A 15,795-nucleotide genomic window follows, 5' to 3' on the forward strand; every position below is an offset into this window, starting at 1 on the left:
TCATTTCCCTGTGCTTTTACTAAATTTAAACAAGTGTTTCTGCAGGCCTGTTTAGCTTGGTTTTAAGAGAATGAGTTACCTTGTTGGAGTAGCTCACACAACATATATAACACAAAGTAAATGCAAATTTAGCGTCTCAAACATGAACACATAGAAGCAATTAAGTCTCTTTCAGGGTTCTGCATGTAATGTAATGATAAGAAATATCTTAATTGTTTGTCTCCCTGGCCTCACATTCCTACTTTTTTATTTCCTCTCTTATTACTGATGCCACTTCATTCCCCCTGCTCTTTCCAGGGCACCAGGAATGATGAGATTCAAAAGAAATGCTGCAAACGATGAGCCACAACACTTACTTTTAACTTTTTCACTAAGTTCATGTAAGCCCTTTTGTTTTCCTCGGGTCCCCCTTGGGAAGCACTGGACAAGTCGGAGGCGAGCGTCCCGTTGATGAGGACACCCAGCATATCCAGCACGGTTGTGAACAATTCGCTGGGAGTGAAATGACAAATGTCACTTTGAGGAACTGTGTGCACACACAGCCCTGTGTGTACGTGCTGGTGGATCGTCCCAGAGTACACATACACCTTACTATGCACCACAGCACAGAGCTGCAGTTAGACAGCCACCAGGAACCACAGCTCTGCTATGGCAAAGTGCTCGGCTAAGTGCTCATTAAGAAGCAGCGTAGACAGTTGTTGCAGTGCTTTCCAGAATAGCGGTGCTCTGCAGCTGAGCCCAGCTCTGAGCACATAAGCTGCACCCAAGCAATAACAGAATAATAAGAAGAAAAATACAGCAATAGCATACATGCAATCTAGACTGAACAACACATTAATTAGCTTGTTTAAACAGCACATACTTGTTGGTCTGCATATCAACTGTTCCCGAAGTGATTATCTGGAGGAGCAGAAGTGCCCAGTCTGTGGTCCACTGGGTACTCCTCTGCACAGTATCAAACATGCCACCTACCTGCAAAATATGCAGATAGCAAAGCTCCACATTTATCTCACGGACGCACACTTCCAATATCATGTGTATTATTTATGAATGAAACTGCCAGTCAGCCCCATGTCTTCTTGTGTGCTCACTGCCACCCTGACATGCTGACCTTAAGTAACTTTGCTCCCCACCCCATGCTCTCAGCAAAGTTTCACTTAAGAAGGAACTGTGGAAAAGCAGAACAGGATTACAGTGCTCTGTCAAACAGCTTCACATCCTCACCTTCACAGTTGATGCAACAAATTCTGAAGTGTGTGAACATATTCTTAAAACTGAAAAGGTACTGAACTAAAACTTTATAGTTATTGCCTCCCCTCTATATGCAAAGAAACCAAGCAAACCAGTGCACAGAAAAAGATGTGAAGAACAACACAGCACTGAAGGAAAACCGCTATATGAGTTGTTTTACCCCATGAAAAGTTCTTCCAAATTTCTACCAGCATTGTATGTTAATGCAAAATACGCCTTTCCATCAGAACTAGTCTGAAACAAGAGAGGTGGGAAGGGCACAGACCTCCTTGCTTTGCTGTGTCAGGGCATGGGGGCACTGAGGTCCCTGCTGCCACAGCCAGCTCCACCTGGGGCCACCACGCCTGTCTCCATGGCCCCAGCCAGGGGCCTCAGCCCACCCCCATGCAGGGCTGTGTCTGAGCATCCCTCCCCCTCCAGCTCTGATCCTGACCCCCTCCTGTGGGCTGACATCCCATCCCCATCCTGGGGGAGGTGACAGATGTTCCTCAGATCCCAATGCTCAGGGAGCCCCAGCCCCCGCCGTGCCACACACAGCACTTCAGAGCAGCTGCTACAACACTTCACACCAACAGGACAAACAGAAGATTTTCTTACCAAATTCAGACGAAGCTGTAAGGCTTCATGCATCATTTGCCTAGCTTTAACATCACCCTGGTACCGTTCTTCCCTCCAGTTACTAAGAATCTAAGAGAAACCATTTGATTAAGGTTGTTTTACCCTCGCAAAGGAATTTTCTCCCTATAAAATTCATGGTTTTGTAACTATTATCTTTAAAGAAACATGAAGGAGTATTAACCTTCACATACACATGCCTGTTCAAAGCTTAGAGCAGATTAAGCAAACTAAAGAAAGGTAAATATTTATAAAGAGCTGATGTTCTGCTATCAATTATATGACTAGATCTTCCTGATGCAACAAAAGGAAAATGAGCAGCTTTGTTATGTGTTTAAGAACACAGTCTCAAACATCCCATTAAGCTGGGTATATAAGTGGACCTCTTGCATGGGAGGCAGCTTCCCAGCAGAATCTGTTGGGTGCACCGGACAAGAAATGAGCAGAATCTCAGGGAAACTGCACCTGCTGTGTTACAGGGGAACCAAACTGCAAAAGGAGAGTCCACGTGGCAGTAATACCAGGAAAAAAACACATCAAAAGAAATACCAGGAGCAAAAAAAAAAGGGTCAAAGGAATGAATTTAACCAGGATGTGGAAGTCAGAGCCTGGAGTTGCACTGAGACAACATGAGCAAATAATGACCCTACAAGTATTAATTTTCATTGTCACAGTAAGTTAGGGGAACTAGAGACAGAAAAAAGGAGACATAATTGCACCACACCATGCACTGCATATGTTCACGTAAAGGACGGCCTGGAGGAGTTAATGAAATTCATGCAGGTACAGCAGGAACCAGGTGGGAACAAGGAGGCACAGCAGAATCAGCAGGGGGTGTGAACGAGCACTGGGGATTCAAACAAAGAGCAGTAGGGATGGTTTCTGTAGGCAATTTGCCAGTTAGAGACTAGCAATATTCTAAAACATATGTATGTATATATACACACATATAAAACTCTTAATCTTTACTGACTGGAGAAGATGAAACGTTTCAAAACGTAAAGTTTCAAACCTATAAAAACTTTTTATGACCAAACGAGAGACCGAGAAGCTTCCTCTCAGGACAAGCACTGAGCCAGGAAAGAACTGAACCAGACTCACATCCATTAAATTCTGCTGTAACCATTTTAGAAAAAAAAAAAAAGTATTCTCTCTAACAGCTGGATAAAACTTTTCCCCACTCTCTCCTCCCCTCACTGCTCCTTGCAGCAGACCGTGCGTTACAGTTCTCCTGGTTTGACCCCCTCCTGTACACACCAAACCCACGATACAAACATCCACTGAGGGAGCTCCTGATTACGCGCTCGTTTTACCTGATTGACTTGATTCTGCAGTGATGTTAGAAGCCCTTCCCGCTGCTCATCCTGTCCCTTAAGGCAAGTAAGTACCAAAGAAAGGAAAGGCTGCTGACTCAAGAGAGACATGCTTTAGGAGAGACAGACACAGAAGTCAATTAGTAATGTTATTTTGATAGTTCCCATCTCCACTTCCACCTTAGTTTTGTCTATTTTTTCTTCTGGAAGTAGCATTGCCTACATTTATGTCTGTTTCTGTTTTAGTAAATGAAAGCCTCACAAGACAAATTAAAAGAATGTGCACCTAGAAGTAGGAAGAGCAGCAGCCAGTTATTATACGTGTCAGTGCTGAGAACCCACCTAGCTCAGGGCACTGCATGGCCACGAATTACACGGACACTTGCAGGACTGACTCAGAACACATTATTTTAAGACTGCTTTGATTAACCGGGGATATAATTTAGTGGAGACTAGACAGCTAAAGCTTCTAATCCACGTTAGTGGCCTGAAGTGAATCCTGAGTTTCCCCTCTGAGCACTGATTAAAATGAAAGCCAACTGAATCCCACTAAAATTTTAACATGGGTTTAGCATATGTAAACCCAGAGGTAGCTTTAGCTGGTTGCAGGAAACATGCCACAGCAGTGTAAGGCATTCAGAATCCACATATATGTATTCCTTATAATGGATACACAGTACTCTGAACATAAAATTTAGGCAAACTGAGAGAAACATGCAGAGATAAATCTGGGAGTTGAATATGTGAAGTAGAAGAGACTAAAAATGTGAGCAAAGGGAACTGAGTAACAGTTCATGCAATGACTTTTACAGTTTTAGCTATGTAAACTTCTATGTAAACACACATCCCTGAACACAACAAAACATACATCCATGCATACACATTTATTTCACACAGGTATTCATTTCAACAGCTGTTTTCATTTGGCATCTAACTTGACTTCAGCAATTTCACAACCAGACTAAAGGGATAGCACAATCTCTAGGCCCTATAAGAGAAGCCAATTAGAAAGCCTACATTTTCAAAAATCACATTAAATGGGGATTTTTCAGAGCTAAGGAACGACATGGTAGGAGTACCTATTAGCTTTTGCATTAATTGCCATAAGAAGAAATGACAATTTGCAAGACAACTGCTATTGCAATCCTTGCTACACAAAGCGGTGTAAATGGTTTTAACTCTGCGCACAGAAGCCAAGACAGATGAAGGGCTCAGCAGTTTCTACAGCCATTTTATTTGAAAGCAGCTTGTTTTAGGTTTTCTACACAAGAGCTTTCCCAGGGGAAAAGAAACCAAAGGCAGCGAGAGGTCCCATGTTCCCCTCTACTGATGGCTGCAGGACAGCCTCTGGATGATGTGATACAGGGCTTTCCCATTTTGTCTTCTGAGACCAATGGTATTTTTCAGACTAAATTAAACCTGAACCCTGGCTGGGGTTGATAACTTACACACTCCAAAGAAGTGAACCAATGAGGTCTTGTGAAGCAAAAACCCAGTGCCCAGCATAGCCCTCCTTCAAAAATACCTGACAGCTCTGTTCACAGAGCTCTCCCAAGGTCATACCTCTTTTGCTTCTGTCTATCTCTTTCCTTCTTAGAAGATGACCCCAAATGCTGACCTTTCTCCAGCTCCTCTCCCGCAGCTTTCAAGACCCTACCTTGAACTGAGGTAGGTAGTTTTGCAATCAAGGGAGCCACCAGCCACACTCCTCGCCACTCGGAGGAACTAGAAATAGAACAAGCTTATTTCAGCCAAAGTATCCGTGCAGTTTTGCAACCAGTGCTAGCTGCTACAATACCGAACTGCTTTAATAAGGACACAACACATCTGCAGTAACTAGCGTGGACAGAGCAATCATACTTTCTGGTTTCCAAAAGTTCGAGAATAATTATCAAAAATAATTTATTGTTAAATTAAGGTAAACAGCAGTAATCTTCAGGTAAGTCATTCCTGTTTCAAGAGCAAAAAGTCTAGGCAATCTATGCATAATTAAGCATCAGTTGGCTAAAATAATTAAAAAGGTGCTACAGAAAATACCTTAGGAATGTCTTTTTACCATTCTGTCTTGTATTACTTGTGTCAGCATTTCCAACAGAGTTTGGATTGAAGAGGCCTATACCAGAGTTAGAAGAGTTATTGTTTAGATCAGCGGATTGCTGAAACACCTCTATTGTCGCCTTTGCAATATTATCCAACAAGCTGTTCATTTCAGCCACAGACCCAGAACCCTACAGTAAAACATAAGTAAACTAGCACATTCATGGTATGTTTGCTCATGGACTACGTTAAAATTTAACATACTTTTTTGCATTAAATATTTAGATAAGAAAGGCTGAAGACAAATACTCACAGGCTCCTTCATGCACTGCTTGATCATTAGTTGCAGCTCCAACCAAGACTGCCGCAGAGTCCACTGGTCTAAGTTCTGGGTAAGAATCAGCATTATAAATACACATGTCAACACTTCAAAGGTTTGAGAGGAAAAAGGTCTCATACTACGTGCAAAAACCTGATCTTACGAGCAGCCCATCACCAGCAGTACTCTTTCTGAAAGTCTAATGACATCTCGAGATACCAGACCTACCCGAGAACGTATGGTAACTGTCCACTGTCATTGCTCAATACCTTTAACGGGCAACTTCTCTGAATAAAAACCATGCTCTCTGCAAAACCTGAGTCTAGTTAAATACAAGTACAGAAAACATAATTTGTCCTTTCATTAGCAACTACATTTAACCATGGCATTGCCATGCAAATAGATGTGGTGTATTTAGTACAAGGCCATCCAGACACTACTAAACTAAACCCAGCAGCTGAAGTGATTATTTTGCAGCACACCGATCCCTTTTACTCTTGGTCTGGCCATTGTCAATTTGATTCTTCAAAGTTCTACTCAAAGAAACACAGTTCTGTAGTTTGAGAAATGAAATGCTCCTGAGCCAGCTGAATTTGAACAGGTGATCAGTTGAGGACCACGCGGATGGCACCTGAGCCTTTCCCATGGAGCACAAATGTCTTATAGCCCACTGCCATCACGGAGCTCTCCTGCAGCATGCATCCCACCTCAGCAGCCCCCAGAGCTGCTCCCTTCCAGCAGCTGCCCAATGACTGGCACAGAGCAGTAACGGTGTGCATTGCACACTTGTTTTCTCCACAACTACGGAATCAGAAGCAATCAAATGGCAGAAGTCACGCTGCAAGAAGGCTACAGCAAAGACTGGGCACCCTGAGCACATAGGGCTTCTAAAGAATTATGGCCTACTGTTAGATTGTACCAGGAACTGCAGAGCTGTGCTGCTGAATGACAGCTTAAGAGTTACTACATCAGTGGTGATTTTTCCCCTTCCTTTTCTCCACTGCTTTACCTGAAGTATGCGTTTGATGTGCTGCCTCTGAGGGTTGTCCCCCTCGGAGCATTCTTTCACACCATGAGGATAACAGATAAGCTGAAGAAGTTTCTGTGCTTGCTTGTTTGAAAGAACGGGATCCAAAATTAGATCTTTATCTGTGCACAGCCTCTCAGGTTCTTTTAAACAGTGCTCTCCAACCCATTCCTGTAAGTAATTAGATAACAGATTCACAAGATAGCTTCAATGTAATACTAACGTCTGGTAAGCTAAACAGAAAAGGGATCAGCACGCAAAACTTAAAAGGGAAACATTGTTCGTGTGAGACTACAAATGTCTTCCATCATTCAGACCTGGAAGTATAAGACCTAATTGGTTCCCAAAGTTCCTTTCATGCTTTGAAAGCAACTTTGCAAAAGAACAAATATTACTGCAACAGCACTCTGAACAGACAGCTGGTGGAATGTTCTGCTCCAGAGCCAGGTAGGAAAAATACATCTGAGAGCACAGGTAGATGCTAGCAAATAACTTATGCTTCTGTTTGTTTATTTTCAGCCTTGATAACATCCTGCTCAGTGTAGTAAACCAACGCAGGAAAACCAGTGAGAACTCATGTATTGAAATACTTCAGCATTCATTCTGCACCAAAATATACATTATGCTTCCAAACAAAACACCATTCTCTCTCTAGGTGAAGAGTGCAGCTTTACACATTACCTGCTGGCAAATGGTCCTTAGCACATATCTAGCATACTCGCTCAAACTGGCGGTTTCTATGGAAACAGCTTTTCCACGTGATTTCAGAGCGTGAGAGGAAGCCCACATTTCATCCTCAGCGATCTCATCCAGCAAGCCCCTCACGGGCAGCTCCTCGTTCTTCACAGGGGTGACACTGCTGCTGCCGATCTCAGCGTCACCTGCAGAGCAGAAGCACCGGAGCACAGGGTGAGCCTCCAGGCAGGGCATCTCTGGAGGCATGGGAGCAAGGACGGAGTGAGGCAGCTGCTTCCACAAAAGGCAGCGCTGGGAGCCTGTCTGAAAACCACTGCGCCCAACCCATCATCCATTTCCTTCGTTTTGTGTAACATCTTTCTGGTCGAGATTTCAGAAGTGGAAGAAGTTTTCTATGAACTCAACACAACTTAAAGCACGGTGTGCTCCACAGGAAAGGGCCCACCAGTGCATGGATTTGCTTTGGCAGATAAGGAAGAGTTGGGTTACTTGTTCTTCTCAGATGACTGTTTTTTTTTCCAAGTCTTCTCTCTTACTCTGATTTATTAACACTCCACAGGTCAAGTGACGAGTTTGGGCTGATGGTTCCCTCAGCCTGTTTCACCATGAATTTCTTCACCAGAGAGATGGACCTTCGTGGGAATGGAGGAGGGCAGCGCAAACTGAGGGAGCCCTGTCAGAGCCCAGGAGCCCCTCCTCTCTGCAAGGCATCAGCTCAGCACAGCTGCACCACCTGCCTGGAACAAGCAGGGCTGAGCAGAGGAGTAGGGCTGAGCAGATAGGACAAAAGAATCAAACCTGTAAAAGTTTTAACATAAACTGAGGCTTAAGGCTTTGAAACCTTGGACAAGGAAGAAGATGCAGCTACAGGGTGGAGCAGTGGAGAAATGAGCCCAAACTGTAACACAGTAACACCCTGTGAGGCCATTCAGAAGTGATGACAGCCTGCATGTGAAGCAGGCTAACACAGCCAACCATCTCAAGTCAGCAGAAATTTCTGTGGATCATCCCTGGCTCACCATTATGACAGTCAACCTCTAGAAAAGCCCTCAGTTTGCTATCAGCATCAACAACCAACATGGCATGACAAGTCTCATCATTAAGGACCGCGGGGTTTTGGAGACAGTCCTGAGATAGTGGCCAACAGAGAACAAAACGCGGTACTCTGTCTGGAGGTATCTCCCTGTGGGCATGTGCATATCTGGAGCACCTCGCTTCTTTAACTGGACATTAGCTTAGCCCCAAAAATACACATCGCCGTAGCTCACAAAAGCTCTAACTGAACAGAAGCCAAACCATAAATCTGAGGCAGTCAATTGTTTGGATAAATAATACTGCCTTGTTCATGGAGTGTTGCAAAGCAGTGATTCTTCTTTAAGTCCTTCAAGGACTGACATACACGAACTGGGGTAAAGAAAAGATGGGAAAAGAGATCTGAGACCTTCTTTCCTCCATGTACTTGAGTGACCGGCTGGAGTCAGAGAGGCACTGGGATTTGGTACGGGGAGGTGAAAGCACGAAGTCACACCTGCTCGGAGCCATCAGCCGGCACTGACTCACCGGAGAGAACTCTGTCTCCTGACCTGCGAGGCCAACGCTGTCACGTGCTTCAGGAGCACAGGGAGCATCCGCGTTTTGCTTCTGTCACCGGGGCTTTCCTTCCCCAGGAGCATTCCCTGGGATGTGAACTAGCACTACCAGGTTCCGACCCGAGCTCCAGAACAGAAGTGTTACACATTACTCTGCATTATCTTACCAAGCATCAAAATTGCTTTTAAGACTGCAAACACAGCTCCCACTTCTATGCTGTTGTGAGCAGCAGCCAAGAGGTGACGATCACAAGAAGAACGAATTCCAGGAAATAATTTTCCTGTGGAAAGAAGAATAAATCTCGTAGAAAATGGTTATGCTTTACATCTACAATAGCTACAGAAGTACAGTAACTGAATGAAGAACTGAATGTCGTAACTGAAGCTGAAGACCAATGGGTAAGTCATGGAAATCCCCTGGGATCCGTGGAGCTTTGGTTCTGAATGGCAGCCGAGCAGTGCTCACAGCCACAGTGATTCTGTTTTTCACTGCCACACCACGAGGATGCTGAGGTCGGACAGCCGGCCCCAGCTGACCAAAGGGATACTCCACACCACGTGGCATTGTGCTCAGCAGGAAAGAAAGGGGAAGCAGGGGATGTTCCGAGTGATGCCATTTGTCTTCCCAAGAAACCACTACGAGTGGTGAACGCTCCCTTACTTATTTTGCTTCAGTATGCACGAGAAGCTCATTCATTTCCGTTCAAAAAAGAAAGCAGTAATTTTAGACAGAAGAACTTGACATCATTTAATAGTTTAAAATAACAACTGCTTTCAGTTTACTTTTCCCATAGAAATAGCCCTGTCATCAAGTTTGCAGAAATACTTAGAAGCCAAAACACAGGTGATTTCAATGGTTATTTCCTTTTAACTGCCATCTACTTGTTCCATGCCCCTTTCCTTCCTCTTTTGGTCTGTGACAAAGCACACAGGTCAGACCACAGAGCATTCCAATTAAGAAAGACAGACACGTTAATAGATTCTGAGGTCCAATTTCCTCACGTTTCTGCTGTTGGTCCATAGGTGTTTTACTGCACCTTATTTAAGAGCACATTTAATTTCTAATTACACACAAAGCTACCAAACTGCATTATGTTTATCCCTATTCACTTCTGTCTCGCTGCAGAAGGACCCACTGCAGAGCTGCCACTGCCCCAGCACAGTCAGCACAACAGAGAGCATGGCCGTGGTACTGCCAGCACACAGGGACATGGCTGCTGCAATGAAATTCACAAACAGTCTGAGAACTATCAGAACAGAACTTCCAGAGCTCTTTCTCTGCTGAAGTGTACATGGGTGCTGCTTTAAAATGTAATTCTTTTTCTTAAGATACAGAAGTAATATGGTGGAGCTTGCCAACATAGGAAACATCTGAATGGCCAGCTCTTGTCAATGAACAAGTTTCAGTAAACATACAGAGTGTCATAAGCACATAGAACTTCATTTTACAAATAAAGAGGAATACTACACATTAACTTTTCACTCGTGAAGAATTTTTTACTTTAAGCAGGCTGCCATTTCTAATTGTACCATGGATATTTTCACACAGGACATCTGAAGCCACTGCTCTGAAACAAAAGGACCACTCAGCAGGCAGCTTACCTGCTCCCTGGGGAAAGAGGCAGACCTGGGGTGTCCTGAAGAGGTGCAGGAGAAGCCGACAAGTCATCCTGGCCCCAGGCTCAGCATCTGGGTCCCCACAGGCTATGGAATATGGGACATGGATGTAGGGCATCTACCCAGGACCTCACAAGCCATGCTGTCAGGCCTGGAAAGGTTCTACTTCACAGCCCCAATTTAAATGCAAGTACAATAATTTCATCAACAGGAACTAGCATATATGGCCTTGAGCCATTCAAAACCAGGAAAGAACAACGTGATTTTTGTTCAGCCAGAGACCTAACTAATGGCAGAAATGAATACATGATTAAACTGGCTTTTGATAGTCAAAACAGAAAGAAGAAACACAAATCCAGGCAGAACGTGAAAAGAAACATGCAATGTGGCCAACAAAGAGGAACACGGGTTCTAGGCTGAGTGCAAGAATGATACGGTCAGAGAGAAAATGCCAGGCACTGACAGCAGAAGGAAATGAGAGAAAAATGCTTGCTGCGGGCTGCAGAAGATGCTCAGAAAAGGTGAGCTTCCAAGATGTGTCTAAGCACAACTCAAGTAGATCTGGTAGACATTCAAGCATGTAGTGTAGGGCACAAAAGTCTTGAGCAGAAGGTGATGCTGCATAACAGAAGAGGACAGAGCACTGCCAGCAGCTCTGCCGCCACTTGTCAGCCATGGGATCTCTGATCTAACCCAGCATCACTCCTTTTGGGAACCACAGTGGCATACACACTGTATGTACAACAGGTGGCTCTTCCTACGGGAAAGCAGGTCAAAGGAAACTCCCTATAAGGTCTTAAGTTTTTCATTCTAAGCTTTTCTCTTGATATGTTCTTACCAGCTGCAAGAAGAGAAGGCAGTGCTACGTGCTGAACGACATCTTCCAGAGAAAAGCACTGCCGGGCAATCAGTATGGCAATGAAAGTGGCCAGGGAATCGTGGAATGACAGGTCACTCACCTGGGAGGGAAAACATGGCAGTGCTTGACATGACAGCGTGCACACTGCTGCCATGATTATTAAGGATCTAACTAAGAGAATAAGCAGTAACATGTGTACATGTAAGCAACCATCTAGGCATTTTAGTGTACTCTCAAACTTTATGACAATACTGATAGCTCTTGATTTTAAAATACATTTATTTCAGATATCACTAATTAATTCCAAAGTAACAACCACTGGTCTTATACAAATCTGGGAAAATGTTACCACTCTATAAAAACTGATAACACCAATAATCATTCCCTCTCATCAGGACAAGAATATAACCCCAGTGTTCACAGCTTCCATCTGTTCCTAAACTAAGGATCAATATATTGGATCAGATATTGAGATATAAAAGTTACTCACTGTAATCTTGTTGACTTTGACAGGACTGTGACAACTTGTATTGGGGAGAAAAGAACAGTGAGGTGTACCACCACCTCTACAATCTAAAAGCCAATCAGAGTCTTTAAAATAAAGATGGTTATTTACGTATCCACCAGTGTTTTAGAGAAGGTATACCTGATCCTTTCCAAGAGCACCTCCAAATATTACATACTGTTCCATAACAAAGAAAAAAGTTGTCAAAGAGGAACCTCTAAGCACTGCCCTCACTTAATATTCAAGCTGAAGATGTAGAAAAGAATAAAAATCAGAAATCTCAGTCCAAAATCTCATGAAAAGCCTTGAAAACTCCAGCAGACATATGACTAGAACTGTGCCCAGCATTATGTATTGAATGGAGACCTTACTGCACCTCTATGTGTTTCCCAGGTAAATAGGTTCAAGAGGTACTTTAGAAGGTAGTGTGAACTTACATCCACGCTGCAGAGCAGATCATTGAAACCCCACACGTGATTGGAAGAGCAGCAAAGAGCTTTGACAACCCCCAGCCACTCCGAGCTCAGCACGGTGCAGCACGCCGTCAGCTCTGCACAAAGGTTTGCTATGTCATTAATCCTAAGAGAGAAGAACAAAACAAATATTTAGGTCAAAGCAAATTCCTGCTTGACAGAAGAAAGGGCGTTTCCCTACTCAAGGTGGAGGTTATGGCCAAACACGATTACACTGCATATAATCTTATGCTATCCAGCTGTGGACAACTGCAGTACCCAGAAGAAACAATATGTGACTTGCAGCCCATGGCATGCATACATCAACCATGGGGCCTTTACTTCGTGCAAACCCTACTGTATACCCCCAGCGATACCGGCTTCCTGCCCACTGGGCGCACTGCATTTCCTCAGCACTGCCCTGCAAACAGCAGCAATGATCTCTTTCATGCAAACATACCACAAGAAAGCAGTGCGTGCGGTGCTCCTCACCCCACCCCCCGTTCAGCCCGCCCTGTGCCAGGCAGTGCTACTGCTTGGGAGCAAGGAGAGACATTAAATGGCATGAATGAGTTCTTCTGAGACCCTGATTGAGCTGCAGATGTGCCAGTTCACTGCAGGGGAATTGGACCACACAGCCCTTAAAGGTCACCTCCAACTCAGGTGATTCTTGATTTTCTGCTTCTGTGAATTCCATTCCATGCAGTTTCATGGTTGCATACTCTGCAGTGTATGATTCAGTGTATGACTCAGTTAGATGACATTTGTAAAAACAGAGCAGAGCTGACTCAGCTCAGCATGAGTTATTTTTCCCGCGTTCCACAATAAAACTTTTTTGGACACATTTCCTCTTTGCTGGTGTACAGAATTGCTTCATCTCAGCTGCTCCTCTCTGTCAAGGATGCCCCACGTTCCCCAGATGCCTTCAGACCATGGAAGAGGAGAAAGGCACAGGCACAGCACACACCCTGGGCAGGAGCCAATCCAAAGGAAAAACATTCCCCATTCCCTCAGGTTTGTCAGCAGCCTTTACAACGATGGTTGGCTACTGCTGCAACGAGGTCTAACTATCAAGACTATCTTCATACAAATTGGAACAGTACTAGAACACCAAAGTCTGGTAATTTTCATTGTTTAATAGGAATGAAGGTGCTGGGGGCAGGGATAAAGACTAGATCCCAAACCAGTGCCTCCCTCATCCTATACCAGGGACTGCACAATGGAAAACAGAAGGCAGCTTCAGTGCCGCAGTGCTGCTTTTGCACAAGAAGACAAAGGTGATGCACAGAGGAAGGAGGAAGTGGCAATGTAGAGCTCGACACCGACCTTAGTAATTTTACTGCAAGGGTTCTTCACTACACTTCTTCAGTACCTTGAGATCATCTAGAAAGCTCTAAGAACTGAAAGGTCCAGCGGTGACACAGGATCAGACCAAAATCCACTGTACCGCAACAAGATCTTGCTGGTGCTACAGGCAGACAGAGCCGGGCAACCTGCTGGGGTGCTGATGCCACCCTACACTCCGACTGCTGGAGTCCTGCTGGAGCCATGCGCTGTGAAGTCTAAGCTACTCTTAACATCCAACTGACACTTGTTATAAATCCAGCAGCTTCTATCCAATAAAATTTCTGAATACTTCTTATAAAATAGTTTTTGAAAAGTTACAAATTACCTACACAAAGATGAATTTCATAAAGAATAAATTAACTCGCACATTTAATGAATTAAGCATAGATTGCATAATAAGGAAATGATCTAATGCAAAATCTTTCCTCGTTTGCAGGCATTTAATGGGCAAAGACTGCGCTGAGCTGTCCTACCCAGAGCAGCACATCTGCTGACATGGCAGCTTCCAGCTTACTCTGCAGTGAGCACCTCCTGCTAGTTACTCCTTTCTGTTAAATTATGCAGGTTGATTTAATTAATGTCACTTAAAGGGAACTTACTAAATACTAAATTTTCAGCAATCAGAAAGAGTAATGAATAAAAACTATTGCAACAGAGACACAAACCAAACAGGTGAAAGGAAATCTCATGTGTGCCATGTAAAAATGCATGCAGTTCCGATTCCAGAGGGTTTCCCTTACCTCCCTGCATCTTGGTGCCCCATGCACACATTCATTAGAGCATTGCAGACAAAGCTGTAGCGGTTGGCTGCGTTGTCACTCAGGATCTTGCCCAGCATGGAGTAGTTAATGCTGTGAGCAGAAGGGTTCTCAATAAAATCAAGCATGAACTCCGGGTCCCACAGCAGATTGGAATTTGAAGGCTGAACATTGCTGTATATTGTTTGCTTCACCTTAGAACAGGCACTACTGAGGACCAAAACAGAGAGAGTTGCCAAAAACAGAGGTATTTTGCACGAATATTATTGGACATGGTGGGATCACAGAGCCCTAGCCTGACTACCACTGTGCACAGCATCAAAGCCCTGTTTGGTAAGAAGCTTCTGTGCCATCCACTGACACTGTGAGTGGCCAGGTAAAGGAGGACACACGTATTCCTTCTGGCCACGACTTCCCAAATACCACAGGCTTTCCTTGTAAGTTGTCAAAAAGTGAACAAACTGTTCATTAAAGAAAGTTTAGTGAACGTGATTAAACACACTAACAATACCAACCTAAAACATGCAGATCACCGAATAAAACCCAGCTGAGAAATACTGCAGAGGGAATCAGAAGTCATCACCAAAGCACCGCAAGGTCAGGAAGGTAAGTCTCAGAATTTGTACATGAACTGTATTTTATTATCCCTTCAAACTCATGCGGAGAGAGAGAAACAGCAGGACTTACAGCGTGCTAAGAAGCTGCTAAAGCAGTTACTGGTGCAGGTTAGTGGCTTTGGTTTTGTTTTAATAGCAGTAAGGAAACCCAGAAGAAAAGCAATGATGCAATACCATCCAATATACAGTTGCTTAAGAAACGTATGAATAAATTTTACTGCCAGTTTTCACAGAAATTCCAGCTCTGCTAGTCTGGAAAGGGGGCTTTAAACCACAATTCTTGTGTGATTTTATACCTCAAATATCTCTGGATTATTAGATGACATCTGGATTTCTGTTGCAGGGTAGGATGTTTCTTGCATTAGTGAACTTAGGTAGGAGAATGACCACACAGCCAATCCATTTCTGTAGTTCTTCTGTTTCATTTTCTTATTGTTTCTCAAACTAAATACTACTCTTCCCACACGTGTGTAAATTTACTGGAAAGTTCTTACTGAGAACTGTTTTCTTGCTCACCATGAAACAAAACCCACAAATCTGAAACACACAGACCAAATCCAGGTGTATAACCTAGGAGGGGAAACAGTAACTGGGATGGTTTGTAACTCTCACAAGACATATGTTTGCATATGAAAGGTTTCCCATCCTCCTTTAAAAAGTAAAAGCCAAAAATACAGCATATGGGTACCTAAAATATTTTTTTTAATTAAAAAATCAAGGAACTGAACAATGGAGCACAAAACTTCACAAACTCAAACATGTTTGTGTCTCTCCCCACATCAAAGAAACATTT

The 15,795-nt window shown here is 43.8% G+C and overlaps 1 protein-coding gene across 7 annotated transcripts in view; it reads right to left on the minus strand.

Annotated features, from left to right (window-relative positions):
* The window catches only part of MED12L (mediator complex subunit 12L), a 113,111-nt gene that overhangs the window by 11,868 nt on the left and 85,448 nt on the right, over positions 1 to 15,795 (minus strand). For all 7 annotated transcript variants that reach the window (XM_040705979.2, XM_040705976.2, XM_040705973.2 and 4 more), the window contains 14 exons: positions 14,368 to 14,595; positions 12,266 to 12,407; positions 11,303 to 11,423; positions 10,450 to 10,551; positions 9,015 to 9,128; positions 7,244 to 7,443; positions 6,545 to 6,733; positions 5,530 to 5,604; positions 5,217 to 5,407; positions 4,743 to 4,904; positions 3,180 to 3,291; positions 1,849 to 1,938; positions 863 to 972; positions 357 to 492 (listed from right to left, as the gene is read on the minus strand). In XM_040705979.2, the coding sequence (XP_040561913.1) occupies positions 357 to 492; positions 863 to 972; positions 1,849 to 1,938; positions 3,180 to 3,291; positions 4,743 to 4,904; positions 5,217 to 5,407; positions 5,530 to 5,604; positions 6,545 to 6,733; positions 7,244 to 7,443; positions 9,015 to 9,128; positions 10,450 to 10,551; positions 11,303 to 11,423; positions 12,266 to 12,407; positions 14,368 to 14,595 (1,972 nt within the window). The remainder of the gene's footprint in view (positions 1 to 356; positions 493 to 862; positions 973 to 1,848; positions 1,939 to 3,179; positions 3,292 to 4,742; positions 4,905 to 5,216; positions 5,408 to 5,529; positions 5,605 to 6,544; positions 6,734 to 7,243; positions 7,444 to 9,014; positions 9,129 to 10,449; positions 10,552 to 11,302; positions 11,424 to 12,265; positions 12,408 to 14,367; positions 14,596 to 15,795) is intronic.

Source organism: Gallus gallus, chromosome 9 (assembly GCF_016699485.2).
Source record: "Gallus gallus isolate bGalGal1 chromosome 9, bGalGal1.mat.broiler.GRCg7b, whole genome shotgun sequence".
NCBI classification, from domain to species: Eukaryota; Metazoa; Chordata; class Aves; order Galliformes; family Phasianidae; genus Gallus; species Gallus gallus.